Source organism: Carassius carassius, chromosome 19 (assembly GCF_963082965.1).
Source record: "Carassius carassius chromosome 19, fCarCar2.1, whole genome shotgun sequence".
Taxonomy (NCBI): Eukaryota; Metazoa; Chordata; class Actinopteri; order Cypriniformes; family Cyprinidae; genus Carassius; species Carassius carassius.
Window position 1 is genome coordinate 1,378,870 of NC_081773.1, and position 26,327 is coordinate 1,405,196.

At 36.8% G+C, this 26,327-nt stretch overlaps 1 protein-coding gene across 2 annotated transcripts in view; it reads left to right on the top strand.

Moving 5' to 3' along the window:
• Positions 1-26,327, top strand: part of LOC132094846 (kalirin-like) — a 214,968-nt gene that overhangs the window by 73,685 nt on the left and 114,956 nt on the right. For both annotated transcript variants that reach the window (XM_059499476.1, XM_059499477.1), the window contains exons 4-10: positions 2,152-2,344; positions 2,513-3,025; positions 5,504-5,626; positions 8,653-8,844; positions 8,951-9,082; positions 14,740-14,970; positions 23,522-23,644. In XM_059499476.1, coding sequence (XP_059355459.1) covers positions 2,152-2,344; positions 2,513-3,025; positions 5,504-5,626; positions 8,653-8,844; positions 8,951-9,082; positions 14,740-14,970; positions 23,522-23,644 — 1,507 coding nt within the window. The remainder of the gene's footprint in view (positions 1-2,151; positions 2,345-2,512; positions 3,026-5,503; positions 5,627-8,652; positions 8,845-8,950; positions 9,083-14,739; positions 14,971-23,521; positions 23,645-26,327) is intronic.

Sequence of the window (26,327 nt, forward strand, 5' to 3'; positions counted from 1 at the left end):
CATAAATGTATTCATCTTGTGCTCTACATTATACTTCTTTTTTTTTTAAATGCTTGCATATAATTGATTTCTGTAATTACTTGTTTTTATATTATCACTGTTGACCCATCACTTTCACCTTAACCCACCCTTAAACCTTCCCATACCACCAAATCTGTCCCTAACCTTACCCGTATCCCACCTCAATAGCAACAAAAGTTTTTTACAGTATAATATGAACACAAGTACATTGTACTTATTTCTGATGTAAATCTATAGTAGTTAAGACCACTTAATATAAAGTGTGACTGAAAAATAAAACAAAAGATGAAGAGGTCTGTGATGGCATTTGGTGAATGTGAAGTTCTTTGTTTTTCTTGAGTTAGTTTGTATGGGATGAAGACTGGAGGCGGTGTTAAGTGTTTATGTCCAGCTATTGAATTACTCAACACAAAGTCGACAGTGTGGCTTTGGCAGAAGTTCATCCCATCGCAGGAGTAAAGTGTTTAAAATTTACGGCTGTTGTTTTTGACTTGATTCCCACACAGACCTCAGAATGGCAGGAACCGAAAGAGGTTTATGTGTGCGATTATGTAGTTCCTAAACACAGTGTTTTACCGACTTTCTGTCATCTTTATTTCCTCATTGAGGCATACGGAAATCTTTGTGTTGTTAATTTTACCGTCATTGAAGCACTGGTGAGTTATTTTTATCTTCCAATCTCTGAGCGCTACTTCAAAAAGCATGAGCCAGAAATAGAAGCCGTGCTGTTTCCGCTTAAGCTGATGAGAACAAACCCTCGAGGAACGTTTTAAATGGTGTCCAAACAAATCACACTGTTGTGTTCCTAGATGATATTTTGTTGAAGAGATTCTGAGTGATAGCATTTACATGGGAATGCAAGAACCAAAGTGGCTTAAATGCAATAAAGAGGCCAAATGTGCAGCACTTTATGATCTGAAGGACACACTAGTACTCCTGTACACACTCACTCCTCTCTCTCTCTTGCTCTCTGTGATTGTCCTTTTCTCTGGGTCAAGTGACTCATTTAATATGAGTCAGACAGGAAAACTGATCAAAAGTGGCCCACACTCTCAGCATTTTGTATAAGAAGCTCATAGAAGACAACATTTAGCATTTGAAAAGATTTCAAGACCATTTCAAAGTTTTCATAATCATGTCATTATCAGTTCCAAATTCTTTTATAAAGGCTTAAAACTATAAATATACATGAGCGGAAAATATCAAAACCTAAGCAATAAGTAGGCCTCAGGGAATCACTGGGCCCCATCTGATATTGGGCAAACAGATTTTGCAGACACAGTCTATTTGTGTTTGAGGTTACTATTTTTCTATTTGAAAGTCTTTTTGCTGCGTTAAACTCTAAATGGCGCAGGCTGATGGGTTGCTACTTGGCATAAGCTGATTGGTTCATGTTTCATACACAGCTAATGAGCTTACTGATTTACTTTTAAATGGCTGGTTAGCGTTCATTAGAGTTCCTCTGAAACCCTCCACCTTCCCCAGCTCCACCTGTATAGATCTGCCATGGGGTTATTTGAAATGCTATTTTTACAACAGCAGTATGTATTAAATACTCACAGAACCATATCGACTCATGTTGGCAGTAGCAACTACCTATACTTGCTTTGTACTTTCTTACAGTACTAACACATTAGAGCAAGATCGGCTTGTTAAAGTGACTTTGTTTTGTAAGAAGTGACAGAATCAAAACTCATGTAATTGTGTTGCAACTCATGTAGCTCATGTAAAGGTTATCTGGTTACTGTGGAAATAAGGAGTCTGTTCTGCCCTTTTGGGGTTGTTTGGCATTCGGTAGATAGTCCCACAGAATCCCATTGTTGGCCTGTTGGTTATGGGGTGTTGGGTTATTTGTTAAATGTAACAAACAATAATGTGTCTGATATGTCCAGCTGTTACAAAAACAACAACACTAATATAAACAACAATAATAATAATAATTATTATTATTATTATTTACATATTGTTTTCTGGTTATAATTATTTACTTATTATTTATAATTATTATTAACTTATTATTAATTTAAGAGTTTAATTTATTCAATATTTTAATAGACTAATGATTTCTTCTTAATTGTTGCATTCCTTCTAGTACATTATTGAACATTTCTGCTTCTCTGTCTGATTCAGTGAGGACGTGTGTAAGAGGGGTTTCACTGTGATTATTGATATGCGTGGCTCTAAGTGGGACCTGATAAAGCCATTACTGAAGACCCTGCAGGAAGCGTTTCCAGCTGAGATCTGCGTAGCTCTCATCATCAAACCAGACAACTTCTGGCAGAAACAGAAGACCAACTTTGGCAGTGCCAAGTTCACTTTTGAGGTACAAATGCAGTTATTGAGTAACTGTCTAGCCCTTTGATCCCTTTTCTCTCTTAGTGAACATACTGCAGACTTTTATAATTCATTTATTGCTCACATCAAACAACAGGCAGACTGTCCTTACCTTCAGCTTAAACTGACATGTCTGTTTCTACCTTCTGGCTTACAGACTAGCATGGTATCCGTGGAGGGGTTGACCAAACTCGTGGACCCGTCTCAGTTAACAGAGGACTTTGAGGGATCTCTGGAATATAATCATGAGGAATGGATTGAGCTCCGTGTCGCTCTCGAGGAGTTCCTGGCCAGCGCCATTCACCTTCTCTCCCGCCTGGAAGATCTGCAGGAGATGCTGGCTAAGAAAGAGTTCCCGGTGGATGTGGAAGGCTCCCGGAGACTCATTGATGAGCACACTCAGCTGAAGAAGAAGGTGATGAAGGCTCCTGTGGAAGAGCTGGACCATGAGGGCCAGAGGCTCTTGCAGTGCATCCGCTCCAGTGATGGCTTCTCAGGGAGGAACTGTATTTCAGGAAGTGCCGACTTCCAGAGTGTGGTTCCCAAGATCGCCAGTCTGCTGGATAAACTCCACAGCACCAGACAGCACCTGCACCAGATGTGGCATCTAAGAAAACTGAAGCTGGATCAGTGTTTTCAGCTCCGATTGTTTGAACAAGATGCCGAGAAGGTAAGTGAGCACTGGTTTAACTTGGTATGAGTTGACAAAATTATGGCTGTTTACTGTGTAAATCAGTGAGTGGGTGAGTGAATAAGTAATTCAGTGGGTAAGTGAGTGAGTGATTAAATATATAAATAAATAAATAACTAGTAGTGAAACTGCATAAGGGGAAAGATACAGTTATGCTAAGGCATGTGTTGCCACCCAAAACTGGTTTATTTCACTTTTTTCCCCAATGAATTTAGTTTGTCTTTGTAATGAAACTGACATATGATGCAAACTCAGTTTTGTTGCTGATACAATGGATATAAATAACAGTTGTCACTCTATATGTACCAGTAATTTGTCTTAAAAAGATGATATTCAAATGCTTAGATTTATTTGTTTTTATTGTGAGGGCCAAAACATATAATGCGATGAATGAAACAGCATTCCTTTAAAAGCTTGATGTATAATATTTTATACTCAGATTCAATAAAAAAAAATTGCTGTAAGTATTCAGTTTGAGATATTATAACAGTATAAAAGTTGTTCTTATATTCACTTTATAAAAATCATTGAAGATTTCACAGCCACGAGACAAATGTCTAAAGGGGGACATTTTAAAAATATACTGAAACGCCTTTTTTTTTTTTTTTGCTAAAACAATTTAATCAATCAGACGACAGAAAACGTAGCAGATTTTGGGCAACAATATTTCCAGAAAAGTTCTGATCATGTTGATAATGTAGAGGCCTTAGAAATTAGCATGAAATTGTAGGCTTTATAGGGTTAAAAGTGTGACCTCACACTAACTCCACCCACTTCATGATAGCAGTGAGTTTGAGATTAACGTTCAGAGATAAGGTGAAGGGCCGGAGGGGCCGCTCACAGGGGCCCGTCTGATGCTGAGTACATATAAGTGCTTTGTGTTGAGGTTATTTTTATCTCCCACACACAACCTTCCACTCATCGCCGGTGAACATGATTGAATATCATTTGTCTGTCAATGTGCCAGGCCTCCTTGTGTCAAAAGGCTAAGAGCGAGCAGTCATTATGCTAATTAATACCTCTGTCCAACCTCTCTTAGATCGAGCTCAGACCTATTAGATTAAAGCGGCCATTTAATGTAATAAGAATGCCGGCAGTCAAATACATGATCAATTATGCTGTCTCTCAGCTCTTATCTTGATTACAAGTTCAAAATCTAATTAAATATTTATTTAGGACAGTTATTCGGTATTGGAGGATACATTGTTTATAACTCAGTGGAGGCCATGGCGGTGAAACATGTGGACAGAATTTTAATGACTTTGGTATTTGCATATTTGTTTATTATTCATTACGGTGCATTTCCATCTATTAATTAAATAATACTTATGAATTAATTAATGCAATGCATAAAGCTTTGATGTGTAAAGTATGTACCGTTGCAACAGTATAAGATTTAGAATGGATTTGTGCATTAATTGGAAATAAAATGTGGTTGTCTTATTGTTTGGGCTCCAGGTAAAAGAACTATTGTAGAAGACAGCTTTTAGAATTTAGAATTTTCTGCATAAATTAGTCTTAGTCTATATGGGAAGGGAAGTCGTGGCCTAATGGTTAGAGCGTCGGACTCCCAATCAAAAGGTTGTGAGTTCGAGTCCCGGGCCGGCAGGAATTGTGGGTGGCGGGAGTGCATGTACAGTTCTCTCTCCACCTTCAATACCATGACTTAGATGCCCTTGAGCAAGGCATCGAACCCCCAACTGCTCCCCGGGCGCCGCAGCATAAATGGCTGCCCACTGCTCCGGGTGTGTGTTCACAGTGTGTGTGTGTGTTCACTGCTCTGTGTGTGTGCATTTCGGATGGGTTAAATGCAGAGCACAAATTCTGAGTATGGGTCACCATACTTGGCTGAATGTCACTTTCTTCTATCTTTAATGGCAGAAATAAAATAAAATAAAATAATGCTAAAATTACTACTACTAATAATGGTAAACCTTAAAGGGATCACGTACTTTTTCTTGCAACTGTATGTAGCTTATATGATGTCACCGGTGGGAATGGCAAACTCTGACATTGGCATAAAACCATTTATGATGCAGATTGTGTTGCTAGATGAATGTTCTAGACAGCATAATCCTTTAAAAGGTCCTACAACTGACATCTGTGCTTTAGCGCAGCACATTATCAACAGGTGGATTAATCTAAATTAGACGGCCTGTCATGACAATACAGCAAACCCTGCTGATTGTACAAAATAATCCTTAATTTTCCTACTAAAACTAAAACACTCTTATCTAAATGGATTCCTTATCGTCTGTTGAAACAAAATGGTTAAGATTTGTACACTTGTCATTCTGTTATCTGTTCTTAGCCTGTCGTGTGTTAGTGTGTGTGTGTTTTATTAATTATGCATGCTGTCAGGTTCATAACAAACCCCCAACTGTGGTGGTATGTAAACTTCATAAAAGAATGGTGCAGGATTGTATGTAATGACCTTGTGTTCTCGTCTCTCTGTAGATGTTTGACTGGATCAGTCACAATAAGGAATTGTTTCTTCAGAGCCACACAGAGATCGGCGTGAGCTACCAGCATGCTATGGAGCTTCAGACTCAACACAACCACTTTGCCATGAACTCCATGGTATGTCATGCTGATGCTAGTGGAAGTCTTTTAACTTAATGTTCAGTGAATATGTATTTCTACCAAATCGCCAATTCTCTCAATCATAAAATACACTACTTAAGAATTATTACAAGAGTGTGTCGTTCATACTGTTTAAAGGGATAGTTCGGTGAAAAAAATATTCTGTCATCATTTTTTCATATTTGTGTGCTGCTGTGCGTCCCTGTGTTTAATAAGCAGCGTGTACATTCTTTAAATAACAAAGAAAAAACATTGACTGTAGACTTTAGACCAGGTTTGAGTTGGTCTATGGCACAGTCTATTTTCAGCTCCCTTAAATAGCAATGCGCCTGATCACACCTCTTTTTTAGACCAGCACGCACATGGGCGCACGAATGGGCGCAAATGCATTTGCTAATTAAACGACGTGGCCCTGGACGGGAAAATGCGAACGGTGCCGGACTGAAACTAGCAAACACACTTGTGCTGCGCCTTGCTTCGCATTGTGCCGGGTGTATGATAGTGCCAAAAATGTTTTGAGGATAAAGTCGAAATATTACAAGAATAAAGTCTAAATGTTTTGAGAATAAATTGAAATCTAAGATTGAAGTCATAATATTTTGAGAGTATATTCTAGCTTTTTGCACATGCAAATGGCCCAGATTGGGAGCACTGGGAGATATTTTTTTGCGAAATTCACACAATATATTAAAATAAGTTTCCTGCTCTTTAATGTGGCATGACAGATTGCTGTATTCGCTTCGGTTAAAGTGGCACGTGAGTCTTTCTGATTACAAAGAGACATTATTTTCATTATAAATTAAGCTATACTGTTTTGTCATGCCTTCCGATGTTTCTTCACATTTATCTTGCTATAAACTTGAAATAAAGAGAAAAAACACATTTATAATTTGTATTCCGCGATAAAACTGACAGAATTAGAAAGCTGAGCTGTGTTATATTAAAAGCAACACAGCACAAAATTATTGTGATTACTGAGTGGCTGGCGTGATACAAATAATGAATGAAAGATGCTAAATGTTATGTCCAATCGTTTACTGTATTATACCAAAAATAAAACAGCTTGTGAATAGTCCCTTATATGTTATAGCCTACAGACGCCACTGACATTTTTACGGAGTAGGTGGTGGAATTTTTACAAATTTGGAATTTTTGCATTTTTTCAAAGAAAACAGTAGGCTATAATTTCTGATCATTAAAGAGCTTGAAAAACACATTCTTGTAAAACACATCATTTGTGTTTCACTATAAAACTGATTTTGAAAGCTGAGACATTAAAAGTAGGCCTACCAAAAGCACAAAGCTATTGTGCCAATAGCATAATTGCTAGTGGGTTGCTGCATTGCGCACTACAAATAATGAAAGACATAACAAACATGACATATTTATTTCACGTAATATTTCGACTTTATTCTTGAAACATTTCAACTTTATTCTCGTAGTATTTCAACTTTATTCTCAAAACATTTGGACTTCATTCTCGTAATATTTAGACTTTATTATCGTAATATTTTGACTTTATTCTCAAAATATTGCGACTTTAATCTCCTAACCTTAGATTTAAAAAAAAAGTAACATGGCACTAAAACGCTGTCGTACTATTGTGTCTCTTTTAAAGAAGGATTATAAACAGTTTCATTCATATGGGTTGCATTTACATTGTTTATATGAACATTTCAAAGCTTTTTGGTTGTGTGAATTTTCAATGGATGGACAAAAGTGATGAGAGAATATTAAAAATAACATTATCTGTGGTTCAAAGGTGAATAAAAATCTTATGGGTTTGAAACAACACTAGGGCGTGTAAATACATTTTTTTTGAGTTGAGTTAACTGTCCATTCAGGAGGGTGGCTGAGCTGGTCCACCAGTTTCCCACAATCATAGCAAAGGTGGTCTACCAGCCTGTATGCAGTTTATTCAGCCTGATTGGTTCTCTGATGCTCACAGTATGTCGTGAAGCTCCTCGTTCAGAGAGCTGTCCTCTGCTCAGCTAGCCAGGATTCCTCCTACCACTTTAATCAACCTCCCAAACACACTCACGCTGCTCATTCACCCCCCCCTCCTTTATCCCAGCATGACTGTTGTTTTATGCCTCATTAAGCTGTGATTCCAATATGAGTGTGTTTGTGTTCACAGTGTCATTAATCTGATCAGGTTAAATGAAAGGCTTGCTCTTTTGTTATTAACGCATTTGAATGTCTATAGTTCAGACTATAAATTCTAATTGGATGAGAGGGGTTTGAAGCTATGTGCACACTGTCATTAAAAAGTTTAAGAAAAAATATCTTTAATGTTTTTATTTAATAAAAAATACAGAAAAAACGGTAATATTGTGAAATATTGCAATTTATTTCTGTGATGCAAAGCTGAATTGTCATCATTTAAAATATACATCTTTTGTAACAATATACACATAAAAGAACTTCTGGTAACACTTTAATTGTAATTGTTTTTATTTAAAAGTGTCCCATGTTGCATGCACTTGCTAATATAATAACAATTAATAATGCATAAGTACATGCAAGTAACCCTAAAACAAACCCTAATCCTAACCCTAACCTTATATTAAGTACATGTAGTTAATTAATATTACTCAGTACTAAAATGTATAATTACACTGTTAAAAGGACACCTTACAAAAAGCGTAACCATACTTTTTTTTCTTTCTTTTTTTAAGGAATTTATATTTTTTTACGTTTAATTGATAAAAAGTGAAAGTAAAGACTTTTATTGTTAGAAAAGATTTCTAGTTTAAGTAAATGCTGTTCTTTGTCTGGAGTAATGATGATACTGAAAAGTCAGCTTTGATCACAGGAATACATTTAATTTGAAAGTATATTCAAATGGAAAAAAAACTTTATTTTAAATTGCTTATTTTAATGACATGCACACTGTAACATACAACCTCCAGTGATTTATTGTGTTTAAAATACTCTGAAGTTGGATTCACTCTAGTTTATATGACATGCTCTTCTGCAATGTTTGTTAATGTTAAGATGCTGTCTGATCTCATGTTTCCCAGAATGCATATGTGAACATAAACCGCATCATGTCGGTGGCATTGCGGCTGTCGGAGGCGGGTCACTACGCATCTCAGCAGATCAAACAGATCAGCACTCAACTCGATCAGGAGTGGAAGAGCTTCGCCGCTGCTCTCGATGAACGCAGCACCATCCTCGCCATGTCAGCTGTCTTCCATCAGAAATCCGAGCAGGTGCCTGATTTCTTATTTATCATCTGTAGCTCTCAGAACATGCAAATGCTGTTTAAAACACTGGTGGCCATGGTGTTGTAGTTTCTAATGGCCTGTGTCTGTGCAGTTTCTGTCTGGTGTGGAAGCGTGGTGTAAGATGTGCAGTGAGGGCGGGCTCCCGTCAGAGATGCAGGATCTAGAATTGGCCATTCATCACCATCAGACACTATATGAACAAGTCACTCAAGCTTATACAGAGGTGAGAACTCAAATCTGCATGATATCCCGTATTTGAATTTACACCCGATTTAGGCTGTTTAGCAGATGCACTTCTTAGCATCTGATTTCCTTTTAGTAAACATGACAAAAAATGTCAAAAAGTGGTTGAATGACACAAACAGAATTCATTCATTCATTCATTCATTCATTCATTCATTCATTCATTCATTCATTCATTCATTCATTCATTCATGTTTTGCCTGTTTTAATTTTTATTTAGATTTCAATAAATAAAATACTGGAATTCTTTAGAGAACAGTGAATGAGTGTTACTTTAAAATATGTTGTATTTGAAAAGAATTTAGTATGAAAAACAGTTAATTAGTAAATCCATAATTTGATGTTTAAAAACATAGTTAAACCCCACTGTATTAAAGGGATAGTTCACCCAAAAAAATGAAAATTATGTTGTTAATGTAAAAAAATTGATTTATATTGCATCTACTAATAATTAGATATACAACCCGAATTCCGGAAAAGTTGGGACGTTTTTTAAATTTTAATAAAATGAAAACTAAAAGACTTTCAAATCACATGAGCCAATATTTTATTCACAATAGAACATAGATAACATAGCAAATGTTTAAACTGAGAAGGTTTACAATTTTATGCACAAAATGAGCTCATTTCAATTTTGAGTTCTGCTACATGTCTCAAAATAGTTGGGACGGGGCATGTTTACCATGGTGTAGCATCTCCTTTTCTTTTCAAAACAGTTTGAAGACGTCTGGGCATTGAGGCTATGAGTTGCTGGAGTTTTGCTGTTGGAATTTGGTCCCATTCTTGCCTTATATAGATTTCCAGCTGCTGAAGAGTTCGTGGTCGTCTTTGACGTATTTTTCGTTTAATGATGCGCCAAATGTTCTCTATAGGTGAAAGATCTGGACTGCAGGCAGGCCAGGTTAGCACCCGGACTCTTCTACGACGAAGCCATGCTGTTGTTATAGCTGCAGTATGTGGTTTTGCATTGTCCTGCTGAAATAAACAAGGCCTTCCCTGAAATAGACGTTGTTTGGAGGGAAGCATATGTTGCTCTAAAACCTTTATATACCTTTCAGCATTCACAGAGCCTTCCAAAACATGCAAGCTGCCCATACCGTATGCACTTATGCACCCCCATACCATCAGAGATGCTGGCTTTTTAACTGAACGCTGATAACATGCTGGAAGGTCTCCCTCCTCTTTAGCCCGGAGGACACGGCGTCCGTGATTTCCAACAAGAATGTCAAATTTGGACTCTTCTGACCATAAAACACTATTCCACTTTGAAATAGTCCATTTTAAATGAGCCTTGGCCCACAGGACACGACTGCGCTTCTGGACCATGCTTTAGTTGGCATCTGCTGATGGCACGGCGGATTGTGTTTACCGACAGTGGTTTCTGAAAGTATTCCTGGGCCCATTTAGTAATGTCATTGACACAATCATGCCGATGAGTGATGCAGTGTCGTCTGAGAGCCCGAAGACCACACGCATCCAATAAAGGTCTCCGGCCTTGTCCCTTACGCACAGAGATTTCTCCAGTTTCTCTGAATCTTTTGATGATGTTATGCACTGTAGATGATGAGATTTGCAAAGCCTTTGCAATTTGACGTTGAGGAACATTGTTTTTAAAGTTTTCCAAAATTTTTTTACGCAGTCTTTCACAGATTGGAGAGCCTCTGCCCATCTTTACTTCTGAGAGACTCTGCTTCTCTAAGACAAAGCTTTTATAGCTAATCATGTTACAGACCTGATATCAATTAACTTAATTAATCACTAGATGTTCTCCCAGCTGAATCTTTTCAAAACTGCTTGCTTTTTTAGCCATTTGTTGCCCCCGTGCCAACTTTTTTGAGACCTGTAGCAGGCATTAAATTTTAAATGAGCTAATTAAGTGGATAAAAGTGTAAAATTTCTCAGTTTAAACATTTGTTACGTTATCTATGTTCTATTGTGAATAAAATATTGGCTCATGTGATTTGAAATTCCTTTAGTTTTCATTTTATTAAAATTTAAAAAACGTCCCAACTTTTCCGGAATTCGGGTTGTAAATAAATAAATACAAAATACCAATGCAAATATGATAGACATTATGCATAGTGATATAAATGCCAACTGGTATCCAATGCACTACTTTTAAAATAACACTAATTTGAAAGGACAGTTAAAAGGATAGTTCACCCAAAAAATTTAAATGCTGCCATTAAAGGAGCATTGCGTAGGTTCTGAAATTTCTAACCGTTACTGACACCAGTGGCCATTAGAGGAACTGCAGCCAGTCTCATGCTCGTTCTCAGTGCGCACGCTCTTTTTTTTTTTTTTTTACGAGTAGTGTCCGTGGATGTCTGAATTGTGTCCATTTGAAAACACTATTGCCGCTGCTTACTATAATGGCTGGTGTGCCGTACGGTTGTAAGCCCAAGTAGACGAGAACGCGCATGACGTCACATTTTGTGAATTTTCGCGCCAATTCGGGCCCGACTCCTCCACACACAATTGAGCCTACAGGCTGATAGAGGCAACCATGGTGGACAGTCGAGGTGTCATTCTTTTTTTTACATCATGGTTGGCTCATACATGTACAAATGAAAACTCTATCTTAAAGATTTTTTTAAGTAAAAAACCTCCACATAGCTCCTTTAATTACTCCCCCTTGTGTCGTTCTAAACCCGTAAGATCTTTGTTCATCTTCATAAAACAAATTAAGATATTTTTTGATGAATTCTGAAAGGTTTTTGACCCTCCCATTGACAGCAAGTGTACTACCACAGTTAAGGTCCAGAAATGTAGCAAGGTCATTAGTAAAAAAAAGTCCATGTGACATCAGGGTTCAACTAATTCTACAAAGCATTTACATGCTTTTTTTTTTTCGCAAAGAAAAGAAAAAGAAGACTTTATGCAACAATTTGTCACTTCCCTGTGACCCTATAGCATTATTTTGGAGAGTATCAAATATGTAAACAACGTATGTACGCGAATACATTGTTTTCGTTCAGATCAAAGCATAAATAACATAGACAACGTATCTGTGTTTGCGTTCAGTGGATACTCTCCAAGGGAGGAGAATGATTTCTGAATAAAGTCGTTATTTTTGTTTTCTTTGCGCACAAAAAGTATTCTCGTACCTTGATAAAATCACAGTTGAACCCCTGATGTCACATGGATTATTTTACCAATGTCATTTCTGCGTTTCTGGACCTTGATTGTGGTAGAATGCTTGCTGTGTATGGGAGGGTCAGAGAGCTCTCGGAATTCATCATAAATATTGTGTTCTGAAGATAAGCAAAGGTCTTGCGTGTTTGAAACTACACGAGGGTGAGTAATTAATGACAGAATTTTCATTTTTGGGTGAACTATCCTTTTAACTGTCCTTTCAAATTGGTGTTTCATGTCATTGATATAATATAATTGTGTGTGTGTGTGTGTGTGTGTGTGTGTGTGTGTGTGTGTGTGTGTGTGTGTGTGTGTGTGTATATATATAAAGGATGGTAAGATTCACCTATTTGCATTGGTGCATCAACAACAATGATGCGATGTTAAAATGTGCAAAGAAAAAAAGCTGGAATTTGTATCACAGTTCATCAATTCTAACATATTTGCATTATCAAAATTGAAATCGGATTGCACTGCATCGTAATAGGGGTGAATCACATCACGTGGGTAACTGCTTCATATGTAACTTTAATGTATTGTATCAGTTGCTATGCTATTATTATTATTATTATTATTTGTATGCTTTATTTTAAATGTTTAGTTATATTTTAATTGATTTCATCAACATAGACCACAATCACTCAAGTGTGGGTCGTGTCTAAAACTGTTCAGTCATGATGGAAGAGACTCTGTGCTTAAGTTACATAATCAGCTTACAGCTGTACTAATGTTGTTTGAACTAAAAGAAATGAGTGAACCAGCCCTAATTAATCTGAAGACACAACAGGAAAACAATGCCACGATGTTGTTGTACCTCTACCCCTCAAACTAAGACTGTCCTGTTCATCCTTGTGTTTCCAAATCCTCAATCGTTTACCCATGACTCTGTCTATTGATCTGACATTAGAGATTGTGCTCGGTTGTAGATCTCATTTAAAACATAGCGTCATTCACTGTCACATTGTCATATTGAGCTCAGTACACAATACACCATTAAGGTTAGTTTCACTCAATCAAATATGCACTGGGTTTCTGCTGGTCTTTCAGTTTCCAACAAATGGCAGTGAGCAATCCTGATTGAGTTACACGCTTATAAATAATTTTGTTAGGGTTAGTTGTTGTATAGATCACAAACACAAGTAGTACTTGGCTAGTAATGCTTATCGCTTTAGTAGTTATGTTTATCTCATTAAACACTAACACCTTCAGTAATGAAAAGATGACTGAAATGAACTGTTGAAATTTTATTTTAATTGTTTATACTTAGGGGTGCTCCGATCACGATCGGCCGATCGTTAATGCGCATCTCCTCAGTAAAGCCGGTTCTCTAATCAGCGGTTAATTCCATCAGGTGCGTGATTTCACATAGAGCAGCTGTTACTACACAGAGCCGTTGTTAACTGAGAAGATGCGCCAATAAACGCTGAAAATGAACGTGGGTTTGCGCATCTTCTCAGTTAACAACGGCTCTGTGTAGTAACAGCTGCTCTATGTGAAATCACGCACCTGATGGAATTAACCGCTGATTAGAGAACCGGCTTTACTGACGAGATGCGCATTAACGATCGGCCGATCGTGATCGGAGCACCCCTATTTATACTTATTTAGAAAATGACAGTGTTGTAGGGCTACTTTAAGACAAAAAAATCAAATATTACAAGATTAAAATTGTGAATCTTATATATATATATATATATATATATATATATATATAAAGAAATTAAGAGAATAAAAGGAAAATATTTAGAGAATAAAGTCAAATTTACCAGATTAAAGTTTAAATTATTATTGTAATTTCGACTTTATTCTCAAAATAAGTCTCGTATTGCTGTGACTTTATTTTCATAATTTGGACTGTTTTCTAAAAATATTATGACTTTAATCTCGCAATCTTATTTATATATATATATATATATATATATATTTTTTTTTACCATGGTACTAAAACGTCGCTGTATTAGAAAGCAATCTGAATATCTGAAAATCACACACACACAAGACAGTATTTATCCATATTTGGCTCTGGACAGAGAACAACAAATAGAGATGCTGATTCTTTAAAAATGAAGTTTGTTGTGAAATTAAATTATTTTACACACACAAATTTTAAATAATAATAATAATATCAATAATAATAATTTGGTGCCATTTCTGTTTGGTCAACATGATTATAAAGATCTCTTAAGCCATTTAAGACAAATTCACTACAGTCCATAAGGTTAGGATCAGTAAGATTTTTAAAAATGTTTTCAAAACAAGTCTCTTATGCCCACCAAAGCTGCATTTATTTAAACAAAAATACATGAAATATTGTGAAATGTGTTTACAATTTAAAATATTTTGTGTAAACCATGATGCAGTTTTCAGGATTCTTTGAAGATTAGAAAGTTCAAAAGAACAACATGTTTTTGAAATAGAAATAATCTCTTACATTATGATTGATCTCCTTTGCTCAGGTTATCCCTGCATATTAAGAGTTCTCATTTCTTTCTCTCTCTGCAGGTGAGCCAGGATGGCAAGGCTTTGCTGGACGTTCTTCAGCGGCCATTGAGTCCCGGTAACTCAGAGTCTCTGACTGCAACTGCTAACTACTCTAAAGCTGTGCACTGTATTCTGGACGTGGTCCATGAGGTCCTGCATCACCAGAGACGTTTGGAGAGCATCTGGCAGCACCGTAAAGTCCGTCTGCATCAGAGACTGCAGCTCTGTGTCTTTCAGCAGGACGTCCAACAGGTAGATAAATGTTCACATATGTCTTGACTCTCTCACTAACTTGGAACTTAGATGCAGCAGTTTTGCATTGCAATGTACAGCGAACACTAAGCCACATACTATAAATATGGTAAAATGCTGTGATATATTGTATCAGTATACCATGGTATTTCCATGGTTCCACGGTCACCCCAGTACTTCAAAGGTGACACATCATGCAAACCTGACTAAATGATATAATCGGGTCCCCGGTGCAGCTACCAACCAAAGAAAAACAAAACAAAAATCCTTGCAATGTCTTTCCCAGCTGTTTACCTTCACAGGCATAACTGTGTGTTTTTGTAACTTGTGTGTTTTTAACAAAAACCTGTGTGTATATGATAGTTTAAGAGCAATAAGATATGAAAGAGAAGTTAGTTTAGTAGTCAAATGCCATGTGATAGCCACTTTCTGTGTGTGTGCTTCAGGTGTGTGGTTAGAATGCATGATTTCAGACTGATAGACAGACAGAGTATTTTTTTTTTTAGCAGAGTATTTGAGGTACGAGACATTTAAAGAGACATGCACGAAAACAGCATGTTTCTGCTTCCGCTGAAAATAGGCATTTTCAAAATGATCTAATTAATTATCTGTGGGGTATTTTGAGCTAAAACCTCACTGGGGACACCTGAGACTTACATATTTTAAAAAGGGACATAATAAGTCTCTTTTAATGAATGAAAAATAGTTTTCATGTTTTTGTTCATCCATAATTTTAAAGTGCAGAATGCTGAATGAGGAAATTTGTCAACACTTCACCATAAATTCAGAGATGTACAGTTTTATACACAGCATCTACTTTTTCTTCAAGTTTGTTCAGTGTTGGAAATTTGCCCAGAGGAGCAGTTAATATCTCTCCATTAGCCTCTTTCAGCGGGTCTGTGGCAGCTCTGGGCCTGCATTCAGCTCAAGCTTTATCAGGCCAAATCAAGATCTGAAGCAGAACCAAAGAGCTAAACAGCCAATGAGGCCAAATCCAGCCCAAACAGAGGCCAGATTCAGGCCAGCCACAGGCCAGATGCAGGGCAGAGAGCGGCACAGATGACCTTTCATTACACTGATCATAAAACGGACATTACTGCACTTCTGTATCAGTTTCAGTCATAATGAGCACCAGGGGTGGACTGGGACCAAAAAGTGGCCCTGGACTTTCTGGCCCACAGCAGCCCACCACATCAAAACGCAAACGCCCCTGTTTTGATGTAATTTATTTATTTGATATTTAAGTATACTGTTTGGGGATTTTAACCAATAGGGCAACTGATCCTCCATTGAAAAAAAAAAAAAAAAAAAAAAGATAACCTGCGTGCTGCAGCTGTTCATTTAGCGACTCCTAGTGAGCGATACATGTTCATCACGAGACAAACATTCTCCTAGAACTCACACTTTGCATTCAGTTAACAGATGCATGAATATGCGGTAATATAAGTTCATGATCCGATTCGTGAACAGATTATTCTCTTGAGTAAATCTTTTAAAATAATCATTTATTTTGTTTAACGAAAACATTGTGGAAACCAGTGGTTCACAAACTGGATAGATCTGAGGTGCAGGGCTCGCAAAATCGCTAGCCCGACGTCCAGGGGCTATTGTGTTTTGCAGTCGGGCTCCAAAATGTATCACTGCTCTTCCCGACGGGCTATCGTGAATAGCGATTTAAAATTCGCGTTGTTCACTCGCTTGGAGGGGTGAAATGTTATCGTAGTTGATCGTTTTCACTTGTTTCTAAATCTTGATGATTCAACTTTTTTAAACAATTTGCGCGCGTTCGAAGCTTGGGTATCTTTTGGGTATCGTAACTTCTGAATGAACAAATACACATACAATTATTTCAAAATAATTGTCTCTTCAAGTATTTTCGTAAACACAGTCGGTTATGTTTTAAGTGAACGTATACAGTGGCCTGCTGCTCAGAGAAATTCGCTGTACCAGATGAATCTGTCTCTCTCTAAATTAGACGAAAACGCGCTTGTTGGCTGCGCGATCGACTCACTCATCCATTTGCGTAGAAAAGAGATGTAATATTATGATTTCCGTCAATAAAAAAAAAATAAATAAAAAATATATATATATATATATATATTTGTGTACCGGGTGGGCCGGCCCACATTGGCTAGCGGCCCACCGGGAAAAGTCCCGGTGCTCCAGATGGCCAGTCCGCCCCTGATGAGCACTGTATGTTTGGCTTTTAGTCCTCTATGTTCTCTCTTCTGAATCTTCTGACTCCAGAGTGATAAACTTTATGCACTTGTAGTGTACTTAAAATTTCAAAAGCATATATTCATAAAAAATTTAAATAAGAAACTCTTAAGTGCACTTAAAAAGAGAACACAGTTTTTTGAAACATGCACTTTGTTATAATCTTAAATTAAAGGTTTTACTTTTTCATTATGTTTAAATAATCTTCTGTTGTGCTAAAAAGAAGGTTTTGAAAGTAAATATATTTCAAATGTACTAAACTGCAACTTTATCTTTACTAATGTGCAATTACAAATGTATGTGAATGCAAGACAAAGTACACTTTAACCATATTTCAGAGGTAATAGTAGTAATTATGAAGTTATTTATAAAGATGTACTTAAGTTGGTTGAAAAAGTACTCTAAAACTCAGCTAATTGTATTTAATTTAAATTTACCCTACAAAACATTTACATTAATTGCGACGAACATCCAATTAAGTGTCCAAAAACATTAAGTTAATTTCAAACTTAATTTTATTAATTTAGTATTTTAGTAAGTTTAGTAAGTATATTGTTTTTTTATTCCTGCATAATAAAAATATTACTGACAAATATTTTTTTAAACATTATTCTAAAACATCTATGAAGTGATCAGAACCAGAACCCATGGATATAAGATAAAATACATGTTTTTGTCTGCACACGTTCAGATGCAGTTGGTAATGATTATATCAAATTTATTTGATACACCGTGTTTCAGATCTGTTCCCCCTCTGCTTTGTAGATTTATCATGGAAATAATGTAATTTTTCTACTGCATTCGATGAGTGTTTAAAGTTGATCTTTCCTGCTGATTTGTTAAAGCATCAGATTTTCTGATATGTGTCGATTGGAGTTAGATTTCACCCTTCAAATGCTGATCAGGTGAAACACACTAAACACTTTAAACACAAACATACAGCTCTGATAAACCTGGATGATTGATTTGAATGAGATATCAACATACTGGATGTTTTCTGAGAGACAGGTTGTTATTATTACCCATATTTGGTGATGTTAGTTTGCCTAACCCTGAAATGTTTGCAATTCTTGAGTAATGGACGCTGAGAGGTGGCCAAGTGTCTTGAAGTGTGCAGTTAAATACGGGTAATGAGTAGGTTGAGTTATTTAGAGTAAATGAACAGACCTCCCACACTTGTACACATTCAAGCCCTGTTTGTGTACAAATGCTACTAGTTGCAGTTAAAGGAAAAGTTCACCACAAAAATGAGGACGTTCATCCTGAAAACCAAGCGACAACCTCCCGCTCTCTCTCATGAATCCAACACGGGAGTTGACTTGACTTGACCGCTTGACCGCTTGAGGCTGGCTGCAAAAGGGAGTCGATCCCATGTTAAAATGCCCAACTTTACAGCAGAAAAAAAATATGTTTACAGCCTGGTTCAAAAAATCATTTTGGTCTATATAGCTAATTTTGCCCTTCATGACAACTGTGAGGGGGGTGATTTATTGATTTTTTTTTTATGATTTTTTTATAGTTCAGCCGTTTAAATGATATTAAGCCTTAAAGTTCTGCATAATTAAGGGCGTGGCCGCTTGAGTGACAGGTGGATGCGATGGCCCACTTTGCTCTTCAGAAAACTACAGGTGACGTCACGGACACTACATCCATGTTTTTATACAGTCTGTGCTCAAAGTGTTCTTTTTTAGAGCTTGAGAGTCAACATTCTGCTAAACATTGGTCTTTATATTCTTTTAGGAGGAATGCTCATTTCTGCATGAGCTGTTTCTTTTTAAAACACTTTTGTGTCTGTTGGCATTCAACACACTGTCCCCTAGAGCTCTTCCTGTGCCTCAGTCTGTGCCCATTGGGGTTAGTGGTGAATTGGTTGTGGTTAGTAGTGAGTCATGAGGTTATCAGCAGAACACACGAGTGCTCTTGACTCGATTACCTGGGAAACCATGATAACTGCAGTGAATGAGGGCTGTGAGTCATAGCGAGACAGACTGTGGGAGACTGACTGCTTTACACCCATGAGATCCTGGTCCACTGCTATCAGTCTGACATTATACATGTATATCTTAGAGTCGCTCTTTTATACACATACTTTAATTTTCCTGTGTTTTTCTGGTAGAGGTCAAAACGGTTTCTTGCCATTTATTTTAGACCAATGTGTCAGACAAGTTTCTTTATGAAAATGTCATCATTTACAACATTCAGTTGCAATTATTTGGGCAACCCCAAGGGTAAATTAGGTCTTCTTCTTCTGCTTAGTTTCAACTAAATAGATCAATTTAGTTAATTAGTTAGTTACAAATGTCAGGTTAGTATAACTATACATTTAGTTGAAGAGTCTTTCTGCTAATCTGAAATTGCTTTTATGCATCTACTGTACATCCCTAATCCTACCCTATACCTAAACTTAACAACTACCTTAATAACTATTAATAAGCTGCAAATCAGGCAGATTCATAGTTGATTGTCTGTTAGACAAATTCTCAAATATTGAGAATTGGACATTAAAATAAACCTTTATTTTTTATTGTCATTTTGATTGTAGGTAATCAATAAAATATGTATTCTTGATATGTAAACCAATTTGATAGTTTATAGTCATTTAATCAATATAAATCTAATACTTTTTTTAAAAGAACTTAAAACATGCATTTTATATGAAAGCTTGATTCTAAAATCAAATGAAAAATTAAAAAAGATAATTGTGACTTTTTATCTCACAATTCCACGTTTATATCTTACAAATCAAATTTTTTCCCCTTACAATAAAAAAAGGGGAAAAAAAAGAATTCCCAGAAATTACAGAACTGCCAGATGTAAAGTCATAATTTTATAGAAAAATACAAAATCGTGAGATGCAAACTGGAAGTCAGAATTGTAATTGTAAATTCCCAATTATGGGTTTGTATCTTAGAATTGTGAGATATAAGCTCATAACTGTGAGGAAAAAAGTGGGAATTTTAAGATATGCAAAAAAAAAAAAAAGTCAGAAGAAATAAAAGGTTGCAACTACCTGTTTTATGTTGTATAAGTAAGCTATCATAATTTTAAACCAATTTTTTTTACAAAGATTTTTCCTTATCATCATCTTGGACATCCTTATTTGTAGTTTTCCCCTAAAACAGGAGAAATTGTAGCAGTTCTGAATGTTTACTAAATACTCCAATCTGTTCAGTTTATTCCTTGATTATTCCTTGTACTTGATTATTATCATAATTTTGATTTGCTTTCTGTAAACAGCCATTAGCAACACAATCAATAGTTCAATGAAGACAGCACAGATTTCTGGAGTCAATCATCTTGCAAGTCACAATGACTGAGGGTCGTACACAAATGCCTGATTGTTATTGAATTATAAGTTTATTTATTTGGCCAAGCAGGTGTTTGGACTGATTGATGTAATGGGTGCCATCTGTGAACTCCAGACTGTTGCCTTGAGCAGCCGTATCCTGTGATGGACTCATCACGCAGAGCTATATTTATCTCATCAGTCTCCGTTAATGTGCCTGTGAAAGAAGGAAGCTGTTTTTAGAACATGCACTGGATGCTTTAATCAATGTAGCCGAAACAAGAACTCATTGACGCAATGAACACGCAAATACGCAAGTGTAGTAGAAGAAACACAGATATCATGACTGTAACTGGAAAATGTGGTCAGATGCTTTGTGGTAGTTCCTAAAATAAAAAGAAAATATACAAATAAAAAAATTAAACTGTAGATACATATTGGTTTTATTATTTAACTAACCCATAAGAGCAGACATTTCTGATGTTTTACACCTGCATAAAAGAAAAATCGCTTATGAGATTAATTAAAAGTTTCTCCCTAAACACCAATGAGAACAAATTGTGACTTTTACTTCTCAGATTTTTCTCTGGGAGGAAAATAGCCCACCAATATTGTCTTCTCTAGAGTTCAGGAGAAGGATTATAAAGTAGAAGATATGTATTTAGAGGTTTTACATTTAAATGTAATCATTTTGCTTTAGACATGCTGAAATGTGAGCATTGAGCAGCAATCGTTGGATCATCAGGATGGAATGAGAGGTAGAGTTGAGTGTCATTAGCATAGCAGTGAAAAACTAGTGAAAAACAGAAACTAGTGATGCCATGTAGACAGAGAAGAGAAATGGTCCAAGAGCTGAGCCCTGAGGTACCCCAGTAGTTAGTTATGTCATTAATAACTCACCCTCATGTCGTTCCAAATCAGTAAGACCTCCATTTATCTTCGGAACACAGTTTAAGATATTTTAGCTTTAGTCCGAGAGCTCTCAGTCCCTCCATTGAAACTGTGGTTACAGTATACTGTCCATGTCCAGAAAAGTAAGAAAAACATCATCAAAGTAGTCCATGTGACATCAGAGGGTCAGTTAGAATATTTTGAAGCATCGAAAATACATTTTGGTCCAAAAATAGCAAAAACTACGACTTTATTCAGCATTGTCTTCTCTTCCGTGTCTGTTGTGAGAGAGTTCAAATCAAAGCAGTTTGTGATATCCGGTTCGCAAACGAATCATTCGATGTAACCTGATCTTTTTGAACCAGTTCACCAAATCGAACTGAATCGTTTTAAATGGTTCGCATCTCCAATACGCATTAATCCACAAATGACTTAAGCTGTTAACTTTTTTAATGTGGCTGACACTCCCTCTGAGTTTATAACAAACCAATATCCCGGAGTAATTCATTTACTCAAACAGTACACTGACTGAACTTTCTGTCAGATGTGTCAGCATGTGTGATTCAGCGTGAAGCAGACCGACACACAGAGCGTCTGAACCGAACTGATTCTTTTGGTGATTGATTCTGAACTGATGTTATGCTAAGCTAATGTTATGAGCCCAGGTAAACCGAAGGCTTGCAATCATCGCCAATGACGCCATTACGTCGAGCGCAAAAGAACCGGTGAACCGTTTTCTTCAACCGATTTATTGAATCGAACTGTCCGAAAGAACTACTGGTGATCCGAAAACCGATGCAACCGGTTCTTGACTCATCACCGAGTCATTATCTGGCTCGTCTCGGTGTTCATCTTCAGTTCTCTCTTCACAGCAGTTCAGTCAGTGTACTGTTTGAGTAAATGAATTACTCCGGGATATTGGTTTGTTTTAAACTCAGAGGGAGTGCCAGCAACATTTAAAAAGTTAACAGCTCAAGTAATTTGTGGATTAATGCTTATTGGAAACGCGAACCGTTTAAAATGATTCAATTCGATTTGGTGAACTGGTTCAAAAAGATCCGGTTACATCGAATGATTCGTTCGTGAACCGGATATCACAAACTGCTTTGTTTTAAACTCTCTCACAACAGACACGGAAGAGAAGACAATGCTGAATAAAATCGTAGTTTTTGCTATTTTTGGACCAAAATGTATTTCCGATGCTTCAAAAAATTCTAACTGACCCTCTGATGTCACATGGACTACTTTGATTATGTTTTTCTTAACTTTCATGGACATATAATTAATTCATTACATTTATATAGCGCTTTTCTAGGCACTCAAAGCGCTTTACATTTTCAGGGGGTATCTCCTCATCCACCACCAGTGTGCAGCATCCACCTGTATGATGCGACGGCAGCCATAGTGCGCCTGAACGCCGTACACCAGTATACAGTACACACAGTACAAACAGTTTCAATGGAGGGACTGAGAGCTCTCGGACTAAATCTAAAATATCTTAAACTGTGTTCCAAAGATAAACGGAGGTCTTACGGGTTTGGAACGACATGAGGGTAAGTTATTAATGACATAATTGTGATTTTTGGGTGAACTATCCCTTTAAGGAAATCTACGAGAAATATAAAAGACAAAGTTGACATGTAAATTAATCTAAACTGACAACTGCATTATGTCATCTTTTTATGTGTATATAAATACATACAGTATATACATAAATACATTAAAAGTAAACAGTTTGTTCTTTGAATATATATTTTCAACCTTTTCTCAGTTCTTTTCTCTTTAGTTTGAGATTGGCAGCAGTACTGGAGCTCTACATGTTGATTGTGTTGTCTGATTGACAGTTTTATAAGTCTAATCAGATGATATTGTTGGAGGAATGTTCTTGGTAAAACACTGTCCTTAGGGATAAAGATAAAGATAAAAAGATAAAGCTTCTTTGAATCACTTTTGGACAGAAAACCAATGCTGATTGATCACTCTCTCTTCATATGCCCCTGAGAGTATACGAGCAGTCACAGGAACTGAGCATTAGCCTGTTTGTGTGTTTTCCTAAATAACCGCCTTTCTATGTGTCACATCAATATGTGTCTCTTTCAGCTTTGTGTTTTTTTTTTTTCATGCTCTGAATGGTTTGTTTGTGTTTGTATGTTGCAGGTTATTGACTGGATAGAGAATCATGGAGAGGCTTTCCTCAGTAAACACACAGGTGTGGGCAAATCCCTGCACAGAGCCAGAGCCCTGCAGAAACGCCACGATGACTTTGAGGAGGTGGCACAGGTGAGATAACAGATTCCTCCAATCCAGACATATTCAAGGGAGTCATCATTCTCATCTAAACCACTTATTTTTAGATTGAAAGTCGTGACATTTGCCAAATATGGTAACCCATAATCAGATCAGGTGCTCTGCATTTAACCCATCATTGTGCACACACAGCAGTGAGTAGGGAACACACTGTGAACACACACCTGGAGCAGTGTGCAGCTATAGATCCAGCTCCCAGAGAGCAACTGGGTTAAGTATCTTGCTCAAGGGCACTTCAGCCATGGGTATTGAGGGTGGAAGTGAGCACTGTTCATTCACTCCCCCCGCCCCTACTACAACTCATGCCATCACCGAGACTCAAACCTGTGACCTTTGGGTTGCAAGTCCAATTGTAACCATTAGCCCACAGCTGCCCCATCATTGAATCATTCAGTTAGATCCATCCAAAAACAATCAAATAAAGAGTTTATCAGACAATATGGGCATTACCAGTAGGTCTCAGTGGCACACTGGATATTTTTTGTTGTTGTAGACTCATCCCTGGAGAAAGTTGTATGGAAATACTAGTCGCTTTTTGGGTTTGCAAAAGAGATATGTCTTTTCAGGCTGTTGTTTCTAAGTTGCACTCAAGTCAAAGGCCAAATAAACCTATTTGAATGCTGATTTTATTGGAGAACCACTACAAGCCTCCCTAATTTTGTATTGTTGAACAAAGAAAGCAACTGGACTACTGGACTTGTTGATTCTCCTTTTTATGGCTAGTATGGCAGGATGATGCATTAAGGACATATTTCACACTATTCTATATGTTTAGTTCACTTATAATATTAGTCAAGTTTTATAGCACTAAATCAGCCGTAATTCATTTAGTCATGACCACTATACACCACTTACTGACCCTAATAATTAAATAATGCTGTTTTTGCTGCTGTAACATTAAGACTTCTGTATGTAAACAATCTATATTGTGATTGGATAACCTCGACATTCTAGTGTCATTGTACTCTTTTGCAACAGTCAAGATCCCATTCATTTTCTACATGGTGAAACTGATTTTTAGTCTTTCAAGAGAGACTTACCATAAGCTCTGTCATGTATACTACCATTCAAACGTTTGAAAAATAACTAGTAATCTTTTATTTTATTATTTATTTATTTTTTGTAAATAAATGCAGCTTTTGCGAGCATAAGAGACTTTGTTCAAACATTAGTTTATGTGACTAAATGATAGCACGATATTAATCTGACAGCGCACTGAAGAGATGAAGATCACTGGACACTAAGACCTGCCTCTCACATCCACATAATTCCCCTGAGAATAATTCATAATATCCCAGATGACAGATCGTGAGTCTCAGTGTCATGAGAAGGCCTCGAGACAATCTGACTCCGTCTAAATAAGCCAAAGGGATTTGTTTTGGCTCAGCCATTATTGGAAACCAGCGAGTCATATGCATCTTTTGTTATTCTGACATCTGCTTATCAGACATATAATATCCAAGAACAGACTGATGAAGATGAAGAGCTGAGACTAAAACACCTCTAGACACTTTCAGGTCAAATGCTGCTGGAGTGAGTGATTCATGTCTTATTTGTCTTAGGTATGTATGTGTGTGTTTGTGTGTGTCATCAAGAGGAAATCAGGAATGTTGCATATACTGTATAATAGATTTTTAGTGCTATTAACCCCAAACCAATCCCTAGTGTATTTTAAAGATGAAATATATTACTCGATGTGTAAAAAACAGTCGCTAGTTCTCAGCCTTTTTACTGTAATATTATTAGACAAGTTTATGGATTACTGTATGTACAGAAAACAAAGGAAAAATGAAGATTCACTTCATTAATCAACTTATCAAAGATGGTACAGAAAGAAGATAGCACTGACTTAGTACTATAACCTATATTACAGGATTGTAGGTGTTTGAGGACGTGGTTGACTCTTAACTTTTAAAAAGTTTATAAAGTCTCTTTGGATTTGAGACTTTAGTCTTTGCAACTTTACAGATCTCAATCCAAAGAGAAAGGAAAAATCGAAATTGCATCATATGACCCCTTTAATTAACTACTTGTACTTACTATATGGTTAGGGTTAGGGCTAGGGTTAGGTTTAAGGTTACTTGCGTGCAATTATGCATAATTAATTGCTATTAATATATTAAGTACATGTAACATGTAACAAGGACAGCTTAAAAATAAAGTGTTACCAAAAACACTTTTGTTATAAAATAGAGAGAAAATAGCTCTGTACTTTTATATCTGCAAGGCTGTGTTCATGCGTACTCAGCTAATATTTGCCAGTGAAACAGATTCAATCTCTCACAAGAAATGTAATGTTGTAACTGTGTTTAATGAAGGATTGAAACCCTCTGGAGCTGTGAATGTGTTGTCGTTCTCCACAGTCACAGCAGGTGAATACATATGTTATTATCTCATGTTAATTAGCGACCTCTCCTGACAGCGCCTTACCTTGTGTCTCACAGTGAGGAACAGTGGGGTCTAGATGCTCCTTTCCCAGCAGCCAGTGCCTATGCCTCTGTTTTTGGCTGTGTTAGGGCCACAGGGTGATAATCCATGATAAATGCTAGTTCTGATGGGGTTCGTGCTGATTGTCCTTGTGAGGCATTAAATGTGTCTTGGCTTTTCGGCAATGCTGTAGCATAGGGAACAATTCTTACTATTAACTAGTTGCTTA